Source organism: Cydia amplana, chromosome 16 (assembly GCF_948474715.1).
Source record: "Cydia amplana chromosome 16, ilCydAmpl1.1, whole genome shotgun sequence".
Taxonomy (NCBI): domain Eukaryota; kingdom Metazoa; phylum Arthropoda; class Insecta; order Lepidoptera; family Tortricidae; genus Cydia; species Cydia amplana.
Genome location: NC_086084.1, coordinates 13,078,821 through 13,102,065, shown reverse-complemented (window position 1 = coordinate 13,102,065; position 23,245 = coordinate 13,078,821). Strand labels below are relative to the sequence as shown.

The following is a 23,245-nucleotide window of genomic DNA, read 5'->3' as shown; positions in this document are numbered from 1 at the left end:
CGTGACCGTTGTACTAAGAGCCACCAACAGTTTGTCACAAGAAGAAGAAATTATGTCTGTATTTTGAACAATAGGGAATATTACGCGAAACTCTGCTTAGGGGGCGCCACTCACCACAGTAAGTCACAATCTAAGGGTCTACCGCAAACGAGAGAGTCGAAATTTTGTTACCTAACCTCTCTATCACTCTTGCATATTCGAGCGATAAAAAGGCAGCCGGCCTAGCCAAGGTTACAATCGCTATCGCTTCGACAACGAAACGCTTTGTGTCTCTCTATCACTCTTCCATATTAGTGCGACAGTGACAGTTGCGTTTCGATCGCTACGAAGCGTAAGCGATTGGCGTCTTGGCTACGCGGCCTGATATATGTAGCTAAGTTTCGATTTCGCGTTTCCCGTTTGGCCCTTTGTAAACAAACCGACTGTCTGTGAAAACTGGTCAAAAACAGTATGTATAAGTTACTTTATGATATACTTACATGAATCTATTATTTTAACTGGATCAGGCATGAGGGGTGGGGGGAAATGACCGAACGGGATAGTCGTATATGTATCTTTCAGTAGGAGTAGCAGCGAAAGCGCTATTATTGTTTGTCACCATAAATTAGTATGGATTATGGTGGGCAACAAATAAATTCAACCAATAATAGTGTCGCATTGCACATTGTTTTGTCCCTCACGGACGCACGCGTATACCACATCTATTAAAATCCTACCATATCTATGTATACTTAAGTCACTAGTGCTGCGCTCTGGCGGCAAAACATTGCAGTAATACTCCCTATTCACTTGCTGACTACTCACACTTGACCAATTTGGATTCTCATGGCTCAAAGGCTCGGAGGGCCGCATAGGGCACGGCTCAACCTTTGTGCCATTATCTATGATTATTTTAATTATTTATACGCAATAAATTGCCGGTTTCGTAGCTTTGGATTGGGGCCATGGTCTGGTAATCGCTTCCTGAGTCGAGGTGACATTCTTCAATAATGTAATTTATTTTAAATGATTGTTTAACTGTAAAATGACTCCCCGTCCTTTAATGCTAAACCTAAAGTCCTACCTTTACATATCAATCAATTAAACAATCAAATATACCTTATTCATGTAGGCCTAGCCTAGCAACAAGCACTTATTTTATAGTAGCTACTTATTACATACAATTAATTATATTATCTTATGCAATGAGCAGAGCATCTATTGAAAATGATTGAATTATTATGTAGATCAAATTTAATACTAAAGTAACTTCTTATTTTACAGTAAGCTGCAGAGATAATAATTGACCCCCTGCAAACAACATGGGGTCAGCCATCTCTGCAGCTTACTGTACCTAAGTGGGTAGGTGTTACAGTTTCCTCTGCTTCTACCGTGTTTACATATTTTGGGCACTTTGTCCGTATCGATATTTTTAGACGTTACTGATGGACTTGCAGTTTTGCACATCTATTTGAAATCCATTCGTTTTCAAACCAAGAAAAGTAAAGTGCAAGTGTTATTGAAACGTAATGATTTCATAGAAGTTTGACGTTTAAAATAACTTAAATAACACTTGCACTGCGAGTGGCATCAAAATCGTTGCAGACTTATCTTGGTCCAACTCTAGCTTAGCAGTGCCTTTCCAAAGTGCATAATATAATGAATACAAAATACTAGCTTTATTACCGGTTCGAAATACATTTTATGTTCCTTCCATAAATTACTTAGTTTCTGAATGCCAGCAGCAATCATCTCATTCAATAAAGTTAACGATTATAATTATATGGCTCTGGCCGCGGGTATTTTAATTCGCCATTTTATTGACCAATTAAATTGATCATACTGCTGATATTAAGATATACCGTAAAATGGGGTGAGTAGGGGCAAAACTGTCATTCAAACCTCGATAACATTTTATTTTGACATATGCAAACTGAATGGTGTATATAATAAGTATTCCGGACGTTTGTATTTTAGTTTTTATTTTATTTTGGGTAGTTCCATTTCATAACTTTGACGATAAACAGGAAATCCCACCTCACCCCGTATTGCCTCGTAATTGAGGTGAGATGGGATTTCATACAAAGGTGATTTTGGAAGATTGTTGGATCGTTTTTTTTTTATTATGAGTATTACTTACTATAGCTCCATTTTAAATATTATTTTTGTAGCAGTAGGTAGCCTTAAGATTCCATCTCACCATCTCCTCTCTCCCATCCCCTTTCATCCCTTCTCTCCCCATTCATAACCCAACTCTCATCATCATCATCAACGAACTCTACTCACCCCATTTTATGGTAATATTAAGTATGCATCATTTTAACACATTCACTGCCCCCGACGCACATCGTATGTGCGTCCATCGTCATACAAGTTAATCCTAGGCCACGCCCCCTGGCAGTAAATGCGTTAAAGTAAGAAAGTTTTTAAGAAAGTAAGAAAAACTGATAGCAAAGTTGAATTTTATTCACATGTGAGGCAAAGTAATCAAATGCTAATTTTGAGTTGTTTTCTTATGTTTGCTGGTAGAATTGACTTTTAAATGATGATTTTGGATGATAAATATTTAATAACATTAATTTGGATTTGATTTTGTTTGATATATTACATTTAATATTTGCTTCGGGTTGCTGTGGTGAAAAATTTTGTGTTTCACTCGGGGGTAAACTTTGTTTAACCCTCGCCTCGTGCTTTGAAACCCTTGCAACGCTCAAGATTCCATTTTTCGAACCACTCGCTACGCTCATGGTTAAATTTTGGAATCTTTCGCTTGCTTATTGGGTTTCAATATTAGCACGAGCGGTTAAATAACAACTTTGCCCTCTTGTAAAATAAATAACTATTAGAAAGGGCAAGTTACAGTAAAAGAAATCTAAAGGGGCCCACTGATGGTCAGTCCGCCGGACGATATCGGCCTGTCAGGTAAACGCAAAAGGTGACAGTTCCGAACAACTGACAGGCCGATATCGTCCAGCGGACTGATTCAGTGGGCCCTTTAAATAAATATATAACTTATCGCGAGGTTACAACTCAGAGTCACTAGTGTTATCGTCAATATTATAACAACATATTCTTTATTAATTACTATTTCAAACTTTTTACTTGTTTGGTGAAGAAGCAATATATCATTGATTACCCGAAGATGAATACGTAGATAATTAGTCCACATTCTGCACCGATTAAATACTATATACGCATCATTTAACAAATGTAATTAGTAAATGCAACCGAACCGTTACAAAACGCACGTAATACGTCATACCAAATGTTCACCAAGTCATGTGGTATACGGGTATTATAGACTAAGAGCGTGTCCCGGAAAATGGTGTGTTATAATGAAAGCAACTAAACTGCTCTAGTACTATACAGGTTGGCCCTAACATACATTGACATACTTACATCTATATTACAAAATACATATCATTAAAAACTAAAACTACAAATATGATATAGAGTCACAAGTCAAGGCATGTTGTAGAACTTGTAGATGAGTTACCGAAAATAATATACATATATAATCGAAACAAAAAGGTATTATCATAATTTAAAAGATGGTATAGTAACCTAAAGCGGTCTTTACATTGGATGATGTGGATGCGTACTGCGTGACTGCTTTAGTGCCAATAGGCCACTACGTAGTAATTGGCCACTTTTAACAAATCAGAAAGAAACAATTATACAGGATACAGATAGTCTTTTTATACATGTACCGGAACGCTTCTCTTTGCTGGGTTTATACCGTTCCCCCTCTTTTGTAAATCCTATCCCATTTATACACTCATTAGATTCTTTCATTAATAATAACTCTCTTAATCAAAACTGCTTTATAGTTACGGGTGATATTAACATTAACATCAACTCTCCCTGTTCTGACCCCCATGCATCCGAGTACTTATGTGTGTTGGCTAGTCTGGGGTTTATGTCTGCAATTGATAAACCTACGAGGAACATCGCCTGCCTGGATCACTTCTTCGTAAGGTCAGCAAGGAATTATGCGTCCGTGGTCTGCGCCTGCGACATTACAGACCATGATCTAGTCATGATCGGTGTTACAGCCTCCAATAAGGTTAATATCGCCAAACGATCCAGAAACGTGATCAACCAAGATTTTGAAGCCATCGGAGCGGAGCTTAAAGAAGAAAACTGGCAGACGGTCACTAGTAAAACATCAGCTACTGAAGCCGCAGAAGCCTTTTACTCCATATTGACTAACCTAATCTCAAAACATTCTTCATGCAGATCAATAAGTAATTCAAAATTAATTTTAAAACCTTGGATGACTCCAGGCTTGATTAAATGCTCTAGAGTCAAAGACAAACTACATGTCAATTACAGGAAACACCCCCATAACGAAATAGCTAAAATAACTTATACTAGATATAGAAATTTTTATATAAGCATTTTACGAAAAACCAAGGATGATTTTGACCGGAAACATCTTTTGGATAATAAAAAATACCCGAGGAAACTTTGGAAAATTATTAGAGACATATCTCACCTCAATCGGGATAGGCATACACCCCATGAACTAGCCACCATCAAGCCTAATGTTTCTGATTCCCTAAATTACACCAATGACTTCTTCTCTTCAGTGGGCAAAAACCTAGCAGATGTTATACTCTCTGATAATAACACGAGTGAGACCACGCTTGCGACTGAAGTAGCTTTAACCAACTCCCCTCTTAGATCTATTTTTTTAAATCCTACCGACGATGCTGAAGTAGAGAAATTAATCATGTCTTTAAATCTTGACTGCGCGTCCGGCATTGACAAAATAAACACTCGTATTTTAAAAAATCTAAAAAATTATATCGTCAAGCCACTCGTACATATTTTTAACCTCAGCATTTCATCGGGTTCTTTTCCGGAATGCTGGAAAGTTGCTGCAGTGGTTCCCGTTCATAAAGGAGGTGACAAGAGCTGCCCCGGGAATTATCGCCCTATTTCTCTTCTCAGTAGTCTGTCTAAAATGCTGGAAAAGATTATTAATATTCAACTAGTCAATTTCCTTGAATCAGAACACCTACTCTCCCAAAGTCAATATGGCTTTCGGAAAAAGAGATCTTCTGAGCAAGCCGCCACCTTACTGGTTAACCTTGTCTCTTCCTATCTTGACAGAGGAGAATCCTGCGTGGGAATCTTCCTAGACTTGGCCAAGGCATTTGACACTGTCTCAATCCCGATATTGCTTAGGAAGCTTGAACTGTTAGGTATTCGCGGTATCGCATGGAACTGGTTTAAAAGCTACCTTACAAACCGGAAGCAATGTGTAAGACTTGGCACTTTAGTCAGTGACTCAGCCCCGATAACTTTCGGTGTACCGCAGGGAAGCATCCTCGGTCCCACCCTATTTCTGATCTACCTCAATGACTTAATCTCTCTTCCCATCAGTCAGGCAGAAATTATCTGCTATGCAGACGACACTGCTCTGCTGTTTCACGATGTCTCATGGGCACGTTGCTTTGCAGTAGCGGAGTCAGGTTTGACTGTGATTACAAAGTGGCTCGCTGACAACCTGCTCTCACTTAATATTTCAAAAACAAAATACTTATGCTTTCATAAAACGGCCTCTTCTGCCCCCAGCTCACGGCCAGATCTCAAGCTTTCTTGTGGCAGTGCGGAGGACGACCCAGCTATTCACTCATGTAGAGTTTTCGATGTGATTAGTAATTGTACCACCATAAAGTACCTGGGTATTACGCTTGATGAAAATCTTAATTTCAAAAAGCACATCGAAGTGCTGTCTGCTAGAGTCAGAAAGGTAGTATTCATTATGAAACTACTACGAAATTCTGCTACGAGGGAGTTGCTTAAGCTTGTATACACTTCAATATGCGAATCCGTCCTATCATACTGCATTGGCGTGTGGGGTGGTTCCACTAGCTCTGCACTACTGCTTCTCGAAAGGGCCCAAAGGTTTGTGCTCAAGGTCATGCTTGGAAAGCCTCGATGGTTTCCGACGATTACCCTTTATAAAGACGCGGATGTTCTTAGTGTGAGGCAATTATTGATCTTACGAGTTGCAACTCACATGCATCAAAAAACTATAAATTCGGCAGAATATCTTACCCTAATCCGTAATCGAATCTTTAAAATTCCTACTCCCATCATAAAAACCGCTTTCGCGAGGCGTCTTCCTAACTTCCTGCATCCGTTTATTTACAATACAGTGGCAAAGTCCTGCAACATATCTGAAAAGTCCCCTCTTGAAGCAAAATTCGTAATTAAGCACTGGTTAAAAAGTCTTAACTACAATCAAACTGAGATGCTGTTGAAGGTCATCACCTAACTTACATGCTAACTATCTTTGTAGCCTTACACGCACACACACACACACACACACACACACACACACACACACACACACACACACACACACACACGCGCACACAGACACAATTTTTTCTTTCCTTTTTTTTTCCTTATTCTTTGAATTGCTTAATTTCTGTAACTATTACTTTCATTACCTTCTATTAGATTAGTCCTTGGTTCTTTACCTTCACTTTACGAATTTCGATTCCGGCCACCACGTGACAGGCATAGCCTAGTGTGGGGGCCACTGGACATTATGTATTATTAATAAGGTTTTTCTTTTAATAAATATTATTCTTATTCTTATTCTTATTCTTAACAAGCCAATTGGAATCTAAGAGTGGCCAATTAGGTAGGTAAGGTACTATGCAGTGGCCAATAACTAAGCTATAGTAATTAAGTTAGATTAAAGTTATATTGCAGTGCCCTACAGGGTTTCATAGCTGAACCAATAAAATGTACCAACCTGTATAACCTATGAAAGCAATAAACACACATATAGTCCGTATCCGTAGATTGGAAGCTGGCCCCGAACGGCAAATCCTTTGTCTATTATTGTGTTAAGTAAAACCGCACCTGCCGCTACCTGCGAAAAAAAGGGTAAGCCGGCACTCAGTAACCGTAGTTCTTGGGTGATCTCTGCCACACAAGAAATGGCAAATTAGGTATTTTTCCATTTGTTCATTTTGAACCTTATTGCAATCTGCAGAGTGGTAATTATAATTCAATAACCGGTAAAAACGGCCCAACTATTTTTTTAGTCAGGTAGAAGCACGTGCGGTTTCACTTAACAATAGACAAAGGATAAGCCGTTCGAGGCCCGTTCCGAATCGACAGACTAGAACTAAAGCAGAACTAGTGAACCATTTTCCGGAGCCCGCTCTCTGTCTATTATGTTATGTTGAATAATATCACATAATAAGTGTTGTAATAGTTACGATTCGTTTGTTATTTGCTTATCATCTCCTTTCATCTGATGTAACTTTTTTTTTAAACGTGTGCGAAATTAATCTTGTGTGAGTGATAATAGAGCGCGAAATGCTCTAATAACATTTGTTAATTAAGAAGAGATGAATTATGTATTCAGATACAGAAGCTACCAACTGATTTACATATTGTAAATTATATTAAAATTATTAACATGGTTCACAGTAGTAACTATTTATGAGATCTCGACCTACATTTGAATGCTTAGAACAGTAAAATGTTTATTTAACGTAAATAATACACCTTATAAAATAAAATAACTAAAACTAAACCTAATAAAAAAAATAAAAATCACTAAAACCTAAGGTAGGTTTTAGTGATTTTTATTTAACCTAAACCTTTTATGATTAAAGAGCGAAAAACAAATTCCATACAAAATTTTGAAAGCCCCAACTCTTATAATAATTAAAACTCGAATTTTAATTTAATTTACATTTCATTTTATATAAATACTAGTAGCTGTAAAGAATAGGTAGCTAAGGTACTGCGTACCTAATAAGCCATGAATGCAATTGCTGATTATTAAAAGAAACTGATTAAGACTAAAGTGGAAAAGAACTCGAGTTTCGAGTCTGAAAAACACAGTCGATTCTTAAAGCGGATTACTCAAGGGACTCGACTCATAACCGACATTAGATACACCTTAACGTCATAGAAAATATAGTCCCGGTCTTGATTCGTTTATTGTCGAGTGTCCATCCTGTCAATATGTCAAACTGCAACGGTGCCAAGGCGACGGATGCCGGTATAGTGGTAATAATCGCCGACAGTCGCCATAAATTTCAGCTCCTATCGGAAAATGTACACAATGCACACAGCACACAGAAGTTACGTAGAGTCCGTCTCAGCTAACTTTAAACCGATTTGAATGTAGAGTCTGTTCGGAAAGAGAAGAGTCGTGGAATGTATTGGGCCCCATACATTCCACGACTCTTCTCTTTCCAAACAGATTCTAACAAAGTGAGGTGTCAATACAAACGTCAAATTTTAATAGAAATTTGACATGAATGATGATAATACCCCACTTTCTCATTGCGAATGCCATGCGTCGCGATCCTTAGTAGGTAATCACTAATCAGCAGCGGTAGCACGATCGCATTTTTATCGTTTGTCACCATGCCGTGACGTAACGTTCTAACCAGGGATATTGCGAATATCCGCATCCGCAACCGCGGAACTTCCGCATTATTTTCAACATCCGCATCTGCATCCGCATCCGCATAAAATCAATGCGGATGCGGATGTGGAACAGGTCGGTACAAGAACGTCTTAGCATCGGCGTAAGTGCTAGACTGCTAGGTAATTTAGTCATTCGCCAAAAAACCTATTAGAAATGAGCAGTCAAGCGTGAATGGGACTTAATGTACGGAACCCTTGGAATGCGAGTCCGACTCGCACTTGGCCGGTTTTTTGAAATAAAAATTACTAAAATGTAATTTTTGACTTTTTTTTATGTACATATCTTGACATCCGCATCCGCATCCGCGGATGTGAGCCTTTAAAAATCCGCATCAACATCCGCGGATGTCAAAAAATCGGCATCTGCAACATCCCTGGTTCTAACAAGTAAGTGCGAAAGTGACTGGCATGGTGACAAGCGATAAAAATAGAACCATGCTGCGCCTGCTGAGTACGAGTTGGTACGAGGAAGAAGAAGTAGGTAACCCTCCATAGTAGTTATGCGCAACTATATCTAGGCATATCTAGGGTAGACGCAGGTTCACTTGACTTGTGCCAAATGACTCTACTCGTACTGTTTAAAATCTGCACACCGTGCAGCTACATTAGTTGATGTCGTGTGATAGATATTACGAAATACAGAATAAGCTGCATTACAGTAAATTACCACGATCGTAGAGCGGATCCACAATGGCGAAGGCCGAGTGATCGTTTACTAAATAACTAATGGTGCTTGTGTTAACGTACACAAAGGAATACTAAGACGGGGCACGTTTATCAAAAGCTTATAACTTGTAATACAAGTGGACGTCCCTTTCTAACAAAAGCTGGCAAAAAGGGACTGCCACTTGTATTACAAGTTACAAGCTTATGATATACACAGGGCAATGGAAATTGGGACGTAGTGTTATATTAGGTACGAGTATACATGCCAGTTTGACTAAAATAGATCGGTACGTTTAGGGGTATAATAATAAATATTTTTTGTAGGTACGGTTGAAGATTTTAATTTAGTACCCATTTCGTACATTTGTCACAGTGACAATCAATATGAAGGTACAAAATGGGTCCGAAATTAAATCTTTGCCACCTGCTTAAGCTACTTGCAGGCCGAGTTTCATCGGAGGGCGCCGTGGTGGAATGACATCGATCCCGCAGTGCGCCCTCACGAACGAACGGCAAAGAGGGTGAAACACCGGAGTGGGTTTAGTGGGTAGGGCCAATTCTCCCTCCCTCTCACCAAGAGAGGGATAAGGAACGACGAGCCCCACACCACAGTATAATAAAGAGTACTAGCATACAGTATGGACGCTCCCTGCCTCCCGTTGAAAGTGCCGCCCACCCGCTGAGACCCGCTCTCGGTTACCTCACAGTTACCCTACAATGTCTTATCTCACTCACACAAGCATGGTACGCGTTCACCTACACGAGCTTAGGCTGTGTGCGTAGGAACGCGTTTGTTTCATACATTTGATCGCCAGTGTCCGAGGTGTGCCCACACACCGTGCGTAAATGCATTCCCACTCCGTCAAAAAAAAGGCCGAGTTTCATGCTTAATTCCGGGCGGGATTGTACTTGATCTATATATATTACGTATCTTAGGTATATCCATCAAATTTATTTCTTGAAAGTTTGAAAGATTTTGTATTCGAATTTTACAAGCGCAACGACAAGATAAGATAGTTTACTCAAGTAGGCATATTATGTACAATGCGCTTATGAACGTCAAATAAAGCTACACCAGCTCCAACCCTACACCTCTGCCTCGAGAAGATTTAAATCCCCCCTCAATTGGAGGAGGGTATCGCAATATGGGACCGGCATCAAACTCGGCGGGGCACGTCTTTTCAAAACATTACATCTTATAATTAACATGCATTACGAGTAAATAAGAAAAATACAATTTAAATTACTATAGAATTCATGCGTCCACGATACGTAGAAGCCCATAACGACAGTTACTAAAAGTGCGCGTGCGCTCGTCTCGGACTAGTTTTTCCGACATTCGTCATGGGAAAGTGAATTACTGCGCGCGTACTGTTATGTGACCGTTAATGTAATATGAGTAATATGTTGCTATTGTTCCTAAATCAAGTCAGAACACAGTCTGATAACGCAAAATTACTTTTGTCGACGTATTTCTTAAAAGATGTTACTCAAATTGGGAATGATTTAAGCTGTATTTTCACCAGAGATGTGCGAGGATTCGTAGCAAGGGTGGCGAGGGGTATATTTGGTTAAGAATCAAAAGAATCACTTAATTTACCTATCCTCGCTCAGCGTAAAGTTATTCTGTTGGTTCTTAACAAACACATCCCCTGTTACGTATTCTAGCACATCTCTGGCGGAGATGTACCCTTAGTCAGCTTTTTGTTCTAACTGACAGGCCGATATCGTCCGGCGGACTGTTAATCAGTGGGGCCCTTTAGAGCGATTACTATCATAGTATGTAATACGAGTATGTATAATTGTAAATATATTGTCTCTATAGTTGAATTTATCAAGGAATGATGACGATGCCTGATCTGTGATCATTATTCAACATTGACAACCAACTTTTTGATCTCCGATCACAACTATTGTAGTTACGAATTTACGGCCAAATTATAGTACCGTAAAACGGGGTGACTTTAAGAAATTTTGGGGATACTTTGATAGTTTTAAAACGCGCGGTCACTAAATTAGCATTATTCATTATTTTCACGAACTGGGGGCCGATTTTTGAATTTCGACCACTCGATTTCGTGTATTTCGTTAAATAATATCTCCACTACTAGGCATTTAAATTCTACTAATAGAATTGAAATCGAGTGGTCAATACCAATAGATTCCAAATTTCGATCGCTCGTATTTCAAAAATTAGCATTTCGCCGTTTTCCACCGATTTTCGAGTGACGAAATCGAGCGATCGAAATTCAAAAATCGGCCCCCTGCTCGTGTAACAAGTTAGATTATTATACATTTTTGTTTACCTAGTACTAAAAAATCCGAATAAAAATATGTTACGGCTGAAAAACTAAAATTTCAAAGTCGCCCCTGTATTTCAAAGTCACCCCGGTTAACCGTAGTCGTAGTCCATTCACTTGGAGTTCGACTTCAATATCTCTAAGACTCAAATAAGGTTCAGTGTGGCTTTACTATGCTTAAATATGCGTAGTAAATTCATAATGAAAATGAGCATCGTTGAGTTTAATTATTGCGAGTCCAGTATGGAAATGCACTATGCAGCGGCTCCTCTTCTGAACTTAGCCTACTGTTTTAGGCACTATGCTAGGGTTGTCACTTTAACTACTTTGAAATTAAGAGCGTAAAGTCAGAAAATTTAAAGGGGCAAAATATATATGGCGGGCCGTGCGAAACTTGCGACTTGCGACTGCGACGGAAAAATGATCATCGCGCGGGTTGTTACCTTTGACCTATCTCATTACTCGAATATTAAAACAAAAAATGAAAATTAGATACATTCTGGTGTTTTGTTTTCGTTACGTTAATCTCCCCTTGAAATATACCCTTACAAATGTACGGGAAATTTCAAAAGTACACTGACATCTAAATTATATTATTCAGATATCATGCATTTCGCTCGTACTTTTGCGTAGGTACTTGTATTGGAATTGGAACGCACGATAACATTATTCAGAGGGGCTACCGCGAAAACCGAATATCGCAAATTGCGGGGATCTTTCTCGTTTACTCCAATGAAGGCGTAATTAGAGTGACAGAGTGAAATGCCCGCAATTTGCGAAATTCGGTTTCGGCGGTAGCCCCTCAGATATCATTCTTATGTCAGTTTAAGTGTACGTTCGAATTGGCCAAATAGTCTAGTTTTCGAGTGTATTATGTTTTCATAAACGTACTAAAACGTAAATAATTGAATTTTGTTATAAATGGGGTGGAAAATTTACTTTTAAGAGGTGGGGTTATAAGTTTGTATGATTAAGAAGAGAGCATCCAGCGGTTAGCAACCCTGCTGTAGAATGGACGTTGCATTGCGCCAGAGTTCTTGACACGGCGTCGGTTGGTCGCGGCCGGTGTACGCGCACGCGCGGGTTTTGCAACGGTCATTAATAGTTAGTAGAATATAGAATTCAAAAATATTCCCTTCCATTAAAGCGCAGAGTAATAGAGAGTACCAACATCCTCCTGAGTGCTGTGCTTGCAATACTTTGCTGCGCCGTGTTAAGTGCTGTACAGTCGCCATCAGATATATCGGGACGGCCGAGGTGCTCAAAAATATCTGAACACGCACTCTCACGCCTTGACAATAGAGGCGTGTTCAGAAATTTGTGAGAGCGACACAAGCGGCATACCTCCCATTTTTGATGTTAAATAGGAATGAAATGAATAATTAAATATTGACATGAATATGGTTAAATGGCTATCTATTGGAATCGAATTCTATGGATGCCACCGCTACCTATATATTAAGTATTACAATTGTAAAATTACTGGTATTATAGGTGCTATTGTTTTAAGAGACAATAAAGGTACCAACAATTAGGGCAACTATACATAAATAACTATCGCATAACTTCCTATTATCACAATGGCTGACATTTGACACTGACAGGTGATTGTTGTGCAATCATATCAGAGTGAAAAGTGGAAGTGATCCGCTGTAAGATTACAATAATTGCTTATCGCTATTGCACATCGTCATTGCTTTGAAAAAAATCGTACCTCACACTGCTACTCAATGTTGAACAGTAACTGCGCACTATATAGGCGTCCCAATTACCTAATTGTCACATACCTAGTTACAATAGAATACAAATCCTCTTTATTGCACAACCTCAATAAAACATTTACAGACAAAGATAAAACATTCGCAAATTACTTGAACCTAACACTTAACAATTAATTTCAATAATATAATAAACATAATTTAGATATTTCAAATAAGTAGGTGAAAGCAAATAGGTCATCTGAAACTTGCCTTGAGGCTGCCGGTACCATCAGTCCTTATTAGGACCCATCCATACTAACAACAATCATATTGTGCCGCGTTTATGGTATGGCCTTTGACTAATCACTTATGAATAGAATTTATCTAAGCGCGTTAACAATAGTATATTTTAAAGTAAAGATTGCTGTATGTGAGTAAATTGTTTGTCTAGGAGTAGGTACCGTCAAACGGGGTGAATAGGGATGGCTACCCACGCAAATTGTATCATACAAAATCTACTGTTATTTTCAATAGAATTATTCAATTTGTGTGGCTATTTTTTAAGAAATTGTCAGGTAAATCATATTTTAAGGTTTGTCCTTATTCACCCCAGCCTTCCCTATTCACCCCGGTTGACGGTACCTACCTATTGTTTGAAATACATAGTATAAATTTAATTAATTTTAACCTAACAATCACTATAGCTGACGGGGTGGATGGATATTTGACTCTACATTTTGTTAAAGATTTAATTTTAACCTAAAGTGAGACGAAGACTAGCAAGTTTACGTTACATTGCCGACTACTAAGGTAAACTGCATTTTTAAACATTTCAATTATGTCACAAGATGTCATTAAATCATCTCGAATAAGGCCCAAGATGCAATCGTCATGTGTTTAGACTATTTGCGGCAATTTTCACATGCTCTTGACCGATATAGCATTGTTGAGTGCTATTGTTATAAAATAAGATAATTTAGTATTTTACGACGAGTTTAAGACCTTTTAAAGTCATGCGTGTGAACAAAATGAATCATTTATAACACGCGATTCTCAAATAACACGAGTTTGTTTTGCCATCACTACACCTTTATAAAACAAAGTCCCCCGCCGCGTCTGTGTGTTTGTATGTTCGCGATAAACTCAAAAACTACTGAATGGATTTTCATGCGGTTTTCACTTATCAATAGAGTGATTCTTGAGGAAGGTTTAGGTGTGTAATTTGTTACTATAGCCATGAGTAAACAATGTGTTAATTGGGAAGAGGTACATTAAACATTTAATTATAAATACATTAAAATATTTTAAAGGAAATCAAATCAATATAAAATTTATTCATAAAAGGCACCATGACTGTTGAAAACTTGTTCTTCGATCACGCCTTAAATTAGTTCAATTAAAATAAATTATAACGTATACATTTCATTTCTTATCTCGAATTATTTTGAACATAAATTCTGTCGGAGTAAGTGATTGTTTCATAATAATTAATTGAATGAGTGTTGGCGCCGAGAGTGAACATGTTTATGTCACAGTTTCATAATTATTCATAATTGAAAAACGATAAGTTTATGGGATGGTTTAATAAGTTTTACCGGTGTTGCGTGGGACACAGTGTTATGGAGAATGGAGAATATCGTAAAAAAACAGATAAAGTAAGGACGCAATATAATTATGCGTGTGCGATAGAGATAGAAACAGGCGGGGTTGGCAGGTCAATGTACGAAATTCTTCGTATTTAGTGCTTTAACTGCTTTAGCGTTCTTATAAAATTAAATGTTGTGGCGTCGTTGTTGCCACCGCTGTTTCTGTCAATTTTATATAATGAGTGACGGAATAAACGTCATAATCGCGGCAGTAATGCGGCGGCGAACGTCTCCCATTTTATCAAGGAAATCACAGATACGGCGGTAACAATTATGCCGCAACAGTAATGCAGCTGCTGTTGACATTCGAACGTCACCTTTAACGGCTCGGCCACGACATTGAGCGACTTGCGATGGCGGCAGCGATAACCATATGTTGGAGCGAGACACAGCGATCGGACCTTTCGTTCCCACCTATGGTTGTCGCTGCCGCCGTCGCCAGTCGCTCAATGTCGTGGCCGAGCCTAAGGTATAGTTTGTAGCTTTCTAGTAGACCCCGAAGGCTTATCCTATTGTCTATTGTTCAGTAAAACCGCACGTGCTACTTACCTGCAAAAAAGGGTCCTAAGTATTCTATTTGGCACCTGAGCGCGGGCTAGTCCAACGCTCAAAAAACCAGTGTAGGTGCGCTCTCCGATAACGCGCCTTTGTTACGCATCTCGATGACACATTTTAGACTGGTTCTGTAGCGTTCGACTCGCCGGCACTCAGTAACCGAAGTACCGATTTTTTATGCAGGTGGTTGTGGCACGTGGCACGAGCGGTTTTTCTTAACAATAGACAATAGGATTAGCCTTCGGGGTCTATTAGAAAGCTACAAACTATACAAGTTGCAGCCCGGCGACGTTTCGCGACTGCAGACGACAACTGCAGATGTTAACGTCGTGGGCGTCGTGGCGTGATGTCGCTCTGTTCTAATTTCGACCCGACTGCAGAACGGGAACGCCATATGCAGTTGGTTCTGAGTGAAATTGAGAGGCAAATACCGATCTGCGGTCGGGTGACACGTCGCTCGGCGATGCGACGCGTCACCGCGACGGCGGCGGTTCCATTCCGACTTGTGTCTTTACTGTTAGCCGCTCTTCTTGTCCCTCTGTCCCGGCCATTAGCTCCTACAACTATGTCAATGGGTTTCTTAATGTATCCAGCCACGTCGATTTTAATTAAAAGCTGTAATAGTTTCGCAGTGTCGTCAGCATCCAGCCCTTCTTTGTTTATTACCACTTTACCTAAGTAAGGTTTGATTGGACATAAATTGAGTAATTTACTGTTATTAATGTAGGTTTTAAGGTGTGGAGGTATTTTAGCGGCTTCGGGGTGTGCTATATGAATTAATATTATTGGACTTGGGACATTGGCCATAATGGTCATTCAAAAGGAGGGTTGAGATTAAATTCGTAATTCATCCGCTATATAAAGTAAACCGTTTTTCCAAAAATTATCCATTTTAAGTCCTTATGGTAAAGATACACTCTTATGAGTTGTATAAAGACCCGAGTCTATATGGGGCTGTTCATAAATTACGTCATCTATTTTTGTCGATTTTTTACCCCCCCCCTAAAATCATCCCAAAAATCATGCTTCGAATGACCCCGTTTTCTCCTACGTTATGCTAACATCAGCCGATGTCTAGACCCCCCCCCCCCTCATTTTTGAAATGACGTAATTTATGAATAGCCCCTAATGCCCCTATGTATAGTCTGAGTTATAGAAATCAACCTTAAACTTGGCAGTGTGCAGTTGTGTAATTGTTGTATGCTCTCATTATATCACGGTTACATTATTGATATACTCGTATTTTTATTCAATTTATTTACAAACATTTTTTACTATTTCAGGCTGCCAGCGCCCTCTTCACACTTGACAGTGCGCGCGGCAAAGCGCTGTCACGGACATTAGCGAAACGCGATCGCCGTCGCCGCCGATGCCGCGCCGCCCTCGCCATACTGGCTTTATTGATGCTGCTAGCTGCTGTCGGCGCGGTAGAGCTACTGCTGTCGAGGGGACAGAGGGTTTTCGGCGTTGTGTTGCGATAGCAGAGGTATCTATTAGTCAGTTGCCCTGGTGAGACGTGAACGCCGTCGCCGCCGATGCCGCGCCGCCACCGCTTTAGTGGCTTTGTTGATCCTGCTGGCTGCTGTCAGCGCGGTGGAGTTACTGCTGTTGAGGGGACAGAGGTTGTTCTGCGTTATGTTGCGATGAGGTATCTATTAGTCTGTTGCCCTGGTGACACGTGAACGCCTTCGCCGCCGATGCCTCGCTGCCCCCGCTTTAGTGGCTTTGTTGATGCTGCTGGCTGCTGTCAGCGCGGTGGAGTTACTGCTGTCGAGGGGACAGAGGGTTTTCGGCGTTGTGTTGCGATAGCAGAGGTATCTATTAGTCAGTTGCCCTGGTGAGACGCGAACGCCGTCGCCGCCGATGCCGCGCCGCCCCCGCTATAGTGGCTTTGTTGATGCTGGTATAGCTGCTGTCGGCGCGGTGGAGCTGCTGCTACTGAGGCAGTCCGTTGCAGTCCTGAAGCTCGATGAGACACGAACGCCCCGTCGCCGTCGATGCCGCGCTACTTTAGCTATACTAGACCTACTGATGTTGTTGGCGCCGTCGGCGTGATGGAGATATTATTGTCGAGGGGAAAAAAAGGTGTTCGGCGGTGTGTTGCGATATTTGCGAGAGAATCTACATTTGTCCCTATCTAAATAACTTGTTACGCGACTGATGTGATAATTTGAGTGGTAAATATTCTTCATAATAAATTGTAGACTCGCATTGCGGGTAAAATATTTAAAGTATTATGTTTATGAAATACATTCCTCAATAAATATTTCTTTTGTATTTTCAGGTGCTTGCAATAACTACATTTGAGGTCCGTTTCCTTACAACGATGACCTGTGCGATGATGTGTTAGAACTATGGCACTTAGAGACAATTTTTCGCTTCTATCGTAGATAGTAATCATGTGACGATTGCCTGAATAGCTTTTTTACGTAAAAAATATTGATAACGAACTATATGTCGTTAAAATATCATTCATGCATGTACTTTTAAACTTCCTAATTTATTTTGCATGAGAAATATAATACAATAAAGGATGTTTCTTAAATTTCTTAATACCTAAACGCCTTGACAATTATATGCTGATATACCGATCAGATTGCTCGCTCCGATATACCCTCTAGTAGTGACTATAAATTAAGTCTACCTATATACCTATCGTAATATTTTTGTTTTATTTGCGATTATTATTCCACTATCGAATATCATTAGAATTTAACCGTAATTATCAGATTTGGTATTGTTAAATTAAGGTAACGAAGCTTTTGGCGGATATGTTATATTATTCGGAACTTTAATTTTGTTTTATTTATTTAAGGATTGCCAACGAATATTATATACACTTACACAAGAATATACAGAGTTATAAATAATTTTAAGATAGAATAAGTAGTTATCGTATGTATTTGATAGTGGGATACAATCACATATTGTAAATATTAAGTAAAAGCTAATAGCTAAATAAATACAGATTAATATGATAAGTTCATTACTATTAGTAAATAAATGAAATTACTTATGAGTTTCATAAAGATAAAAGTGTAAAAAGTACGTAGGACAAAAGCTTTTTTTTATGCCCAGTGGTTTTAAGCATGTATCAAATTATACATTGTATAAAAAATATTATCAGCCACCTTTTATAACAGGTGCCATAGCGATATATTTTTACACACGTTAATATATATATTGCCTGTATTTTGTTCATAAATATTAGGTATTGATTTAAGATGATTAAACGGCTTTATAAATGCTAAGTATTAAAGTAAACGAACGAAGAGTTTGGACTAAACCACGCAATAAATTAGGATACCTACCTAATTTATTGCGTGGTTTAGTCCAAACTCTGAAAAGCTGAAAAAAACTTGTATATTGATTATGAGATACCTACCAAGTATTTCAAGTAGATATATTTCTAGGTTTTGGCAGCCAACCACCGATACCTATATATTTCAATTGCACTACTCTTATCATGAATGTGTTTGTCTTTTTTATAATTCTTTTTACTAGACCTAATTAAAAGTTGATTTTTAAATATAGCATCAATATGGATATCATTCCCTAACACCTTCTTTGTTTATTTTGCCATGGAAGAAATTTTAAACAATGCATAAGGATTATTAATGATTTTAAAAAAATTGCGGTGAAATGGGTATATCAACAAAGCGTAGTGTGATGTTTGTGTATATATCTCAATAGATGTAGTTTTTATATATTAGTTCTTATTCGTATAAAGTATATACTATCACTTAAATAAGACTATTATATTGTAAAGTGTAAACATATTCATAAACTCTTAAAAAGCGCTGGTAATGTGCAATAGTGCTTTAAGTGTCATTCTATGGAACTTGTTACTATGTAAACAAACCGCCGTATTGAAATTGTCTCTGAATGTCAATTTACTAGTGACTTTTGTTAACATAGTTAGGAAGTTCCATATAATGACACTTTACGTAAATATATGATTCTGCTGCTATTTTTATAATGTAAAGTAGTTTTATTATATTGATTTTTCAAAATACCTGTAACAACATTTTTACGGCTGCGCCGACTCTAACAAAAGTGTCAGTATAAGATTACTAGGGACCCTTACTTTAGGGTGCTTACTTTATGTTATTTGTAGTTTTGTACCGTTATTATTCGTGTAGTAAAGTGCTTACAAAAGTGATTATTTTCCATGAAAATAGTAGTAACAAGATTTTGTCAGTCACGCCCTCTATGAAAATAGTGTAAATCTTGTATACTCCGTTTCAATCTAATTAGAACCTTCCATAATCGAAATAAAGTAACATTTCTTTTGTTTCATTGTTTTCTCAAACAAGTGAAATTCACCCCAAATCACTACACCCTATAATGGCTCCTCCGATGGGCCAGCGCCGGCCACTCCAAGGGTTGCAGCCATGCGGTAGAATGAGATAGCAATATCACTTGCTCCCTCTAACGCATAAATGCGTCCCTTGGAGTGGCCGGCGCTGGCCCATCGTGTAGAGGAGCCATAAAACATAGTCCCCCGCCGCGTCTGTCTGTTTGTGTGTATGTATGTTCGCGATAAACTCGAAAACTACTGAACGTATGTTCACACCAGGGATGTTGCGAACATCCGCATCCGCATCCGCAACCGCGGAACATCCGCATTATTTTCAACATCCGCATCCGCATCCGCATCCGCATAAAATCGATGCGGAGCTTATGCGGATGCGGATGTTGAACAAGTCGGTACAGGAACGTCTTAGCGGCGGCGTAAGTGCTAGGTAATTTCGTCATTACCTATAACGAAATCGTCTAGATCCAGAAAAGTCAGCGAAGTTACTGTTTATTAAATATAACGCACCTATATTCTTGCTCAAATACTAAACGTTTGGTTTTTTTAATTAAAAAATACTAAAAATGTAATATTTGACGTTTTCTAAGTACCTAATCTTGACATCCGCATCCGCATCCGCATCCGCGGATGTGAGCCTTTAAAAATCCGCATCCGCATCCGCATCCGCGGATGTCAAAAAATCTGCATCCGCAACATCCCTGGTTCACACGGTTTTCACCTATCAATAGAGTGATTCTTAAGGAAGGTTTAGGTGTATATTTTGTTAAGGTTTTGTGTAACCCGTGCGAAGCCGGGGCGGGTCGCTAGTTGACTATACAAAGTTAAAATTAAAAATAGAAAAATTTTGTATGGTGGGCCTTACGAGACTAGTTATTTCATGTACTTAATTGAATCACTTGGTTGGTAAAGTGGTTCAAATGTATATATATTAAAATTATACTATGTAATAAGTATTGTTTATTATTTAGTTACCTAAATTGTGATCTGTATTATATTTTATATTATACATATTAGATTTTTTTCGCACGGTTGATGTGTGTTGTGTGTGTGTGTTACACTTTGTGTCTTTATAAATATTAAATACAATACATATTTGTATCAGTTTTATTATCCTTAACTTAACAATAGGTATTTAAAAATGAAATGCATACCGATTCTAAATCGATTCAAATAATATTTTAGACACATCTGTCCATTTGTTGGTAATATATAATTACAAAAGTAAAAAGAAACCAGCATACTTAATTTGTTAAAATAAATTAAAATTGTCACAAAAATTAAATCATTAGTAACTAATACATACGTACAGTCAGCAGCAATAGTTGCTAAGCGGGCGAGGTGTTCAAAATGATCTTGACGCGACTTTATTGTTAAGAGAAGAGCGCGTCAAGGCAATTTTGAACACCTCGCCCACTTAGCAACTCCTGCTGCTGACTATACATTTCATGGGGACCCAGCGCGCATAAGTTGTTCGCAGAAATCGCGAAGCGTCCGGTTGACGTAACTGGTGAGTGGTGACCGAAGAGCTGGCGGCTACCTCGCACAACGTATTGTCAGCATTGCGATACAGCGAGGAAATGTCCCCAGCATCCTTGGTACAATGCCTCAAGGGCCCATTTTAGATTTAAGCTAGTTTTTAATTTATTTTAGTAATACCACTGTATATATCTTGTTTGTAAATAAATGATTATTACATACTTCCGGATGAGATTAGCTCAGGACCGGGACAAGTGACGTACTAGAAGAGCCTACTACGTACGCCTATGCTCTGGAACTGTAAAACACAAAAGGGTAAAATCCTTTCGGACATTCTTTCTTTATGTGCAATTATGTTTTAATTTATGTGTACTTACATCCTGTATAATATTATAGTATTTTTCGAACAGCATGAGTTCGTTGATAGTTCTTTTCAATACAATTTATAACTTTAAAACGCATAATCTCGCAAAATTGTATTGAGAGGACTTGTATCACCGTACTCATGCTGTTTGAAAAATATTATAATATTGTATAGGATGTAAGTACATACACATCCAGATGCATAATTAATTAATTATGTAGATGTGTACGCAAACATACATCGTTAGTTACGGATCCAAATTATAGATGGCGCTTTAAAATGAGTTTCCATAAAATGCTTCAAGAGGGCTCTTTTTTCCCAATATACTTTACCACTTTACTCTTTGTCTTCTCTTCCCAGAGTCATACCCGTTTAGACTCGCGGCTCGTGTTTTCAGTTTTTTTTTTATTCCCCATCATAAATTATTATAATATGGATTATGGTGGGCAACAAATAAATTCGACCAATCATAATCATAGCGTCGCATTGCGTATGTTTTGTCCCTCACGGCCCTCACGGGGGCACGCGTAGACCACTTCTATAGGATCCTACCTTCTATGGGTACATTATATCTATGGTTAATAAGTTAAAATATTTCTTTATAATTGTATAATTCATTTATAGTATGTATTTTATCTTAAATCTTACAATAACAAGTCATTTTTAATTATTCGTTACCAATATCTTCCGTTTGACATATCATAACCCATAGATATATTATAGGTAATATTTCTAAAGATGAGTCTAAGCGAGCTGTCACTGTTACAACTTTGTTAGGGTTCCGTACCCAAAGGGTAAAAACGGGACCCTATTATACAAATACACAGCCGTGTAACCACCAAAACGGCAACAACTCGATTTGAAGTTCATCTTGTCAAGAGTAGGGTTGTCCTTTTTTGACAAGTAGCATTTTCACTAGAGCGAGGAGAGAGAAGTAATACTATACTTGGTTAAGCAGATCTTGTCAGTAGAAAAAGGCGGCAAATTTGAAAAATGTAGGCGCGAAGGGATATCGTCCCATAGAAAATTTGAATTTCGCGCCTTTTTTTACTGACAAGATTTGCTTGACCAGCTATAGTTGCTGCACCGTCAAAGAGAACAGACAACGTTGGGGTCTTGACATAGAGTCGGACCAAGAAAAGTCTGCAGCGGATTTGATAGCCCACGCAGTGCAAGTGTTATTTATATGTCCTAATTTCATAGAAGTTTGACGTTTAAAATAACACCTGCACTGCGTGGGCTATCAAATCCGCTGCAGACTTTTCTTGGTCCGACTCTAAGAACCAGGCCATAAAAAAAACACATTTGACCATGAATCTAGTATTAAACTGGATTGGGCATGAGTGGTGGGGATAAATGGCAGAACGGGATAGTCTTATGTATCTTTCAGTAGGAGTAGCAGCGAAAGCGCTATTATTGTTTGTCCTTGTCAGTCTCACTTTTTTTTTATTCCGCACCATAAATTACATGAATCTAGTGTAACTGGATTGGGCATGAGTGGTGGGGATAACTGACAGAACGGGATAGTCTTATGTATCTTTCAGTAGGAGTAGCAGCGAAAGCGCTATTATTGTTTGTCCTTGTCACAGTCTCACATCTTGTTTTATTCCCCACCGTAAATTGACCACCGTGATTGGTCGAATTCATTTGTTGCCCACCATAATGCGACGCTATGATTGGTCGAATTTATATGTTTTGTCCCTCACGGAGGCACGCGTAGACCACTTCTATAGGATGCTACCTTCTATGATAAATTAGTATGG

General features: G+C 38.7%; 1 protein-coding gene across 1 annotated transcript in view; it reads left to right on the top strand.

The window, feature by feature from the left end:
* The window catches only part of LOC134655455 (uncharacterized), a 77,436-nt gene extending 60,624 nt beyond the window's left edge, over positions 1 to 16,812 (top strand). The window contains exon 7 of the mRNA XM_063510920.1: positions 16,608 to 16,812. Within this exon, the coding sequence (XP_063366990.1) occupies positions 16,608 to 16,805 (198 nt within the window). The 3' untranslated portion in view covers positions 16,806 to 16,812. The remainder of the gene's footprint in view (positions 1 to 16,607) is intronic.
* The last annotated feature ends 6,433 nt before the right edge of the window (positions 16,813 to 23,245 follow it).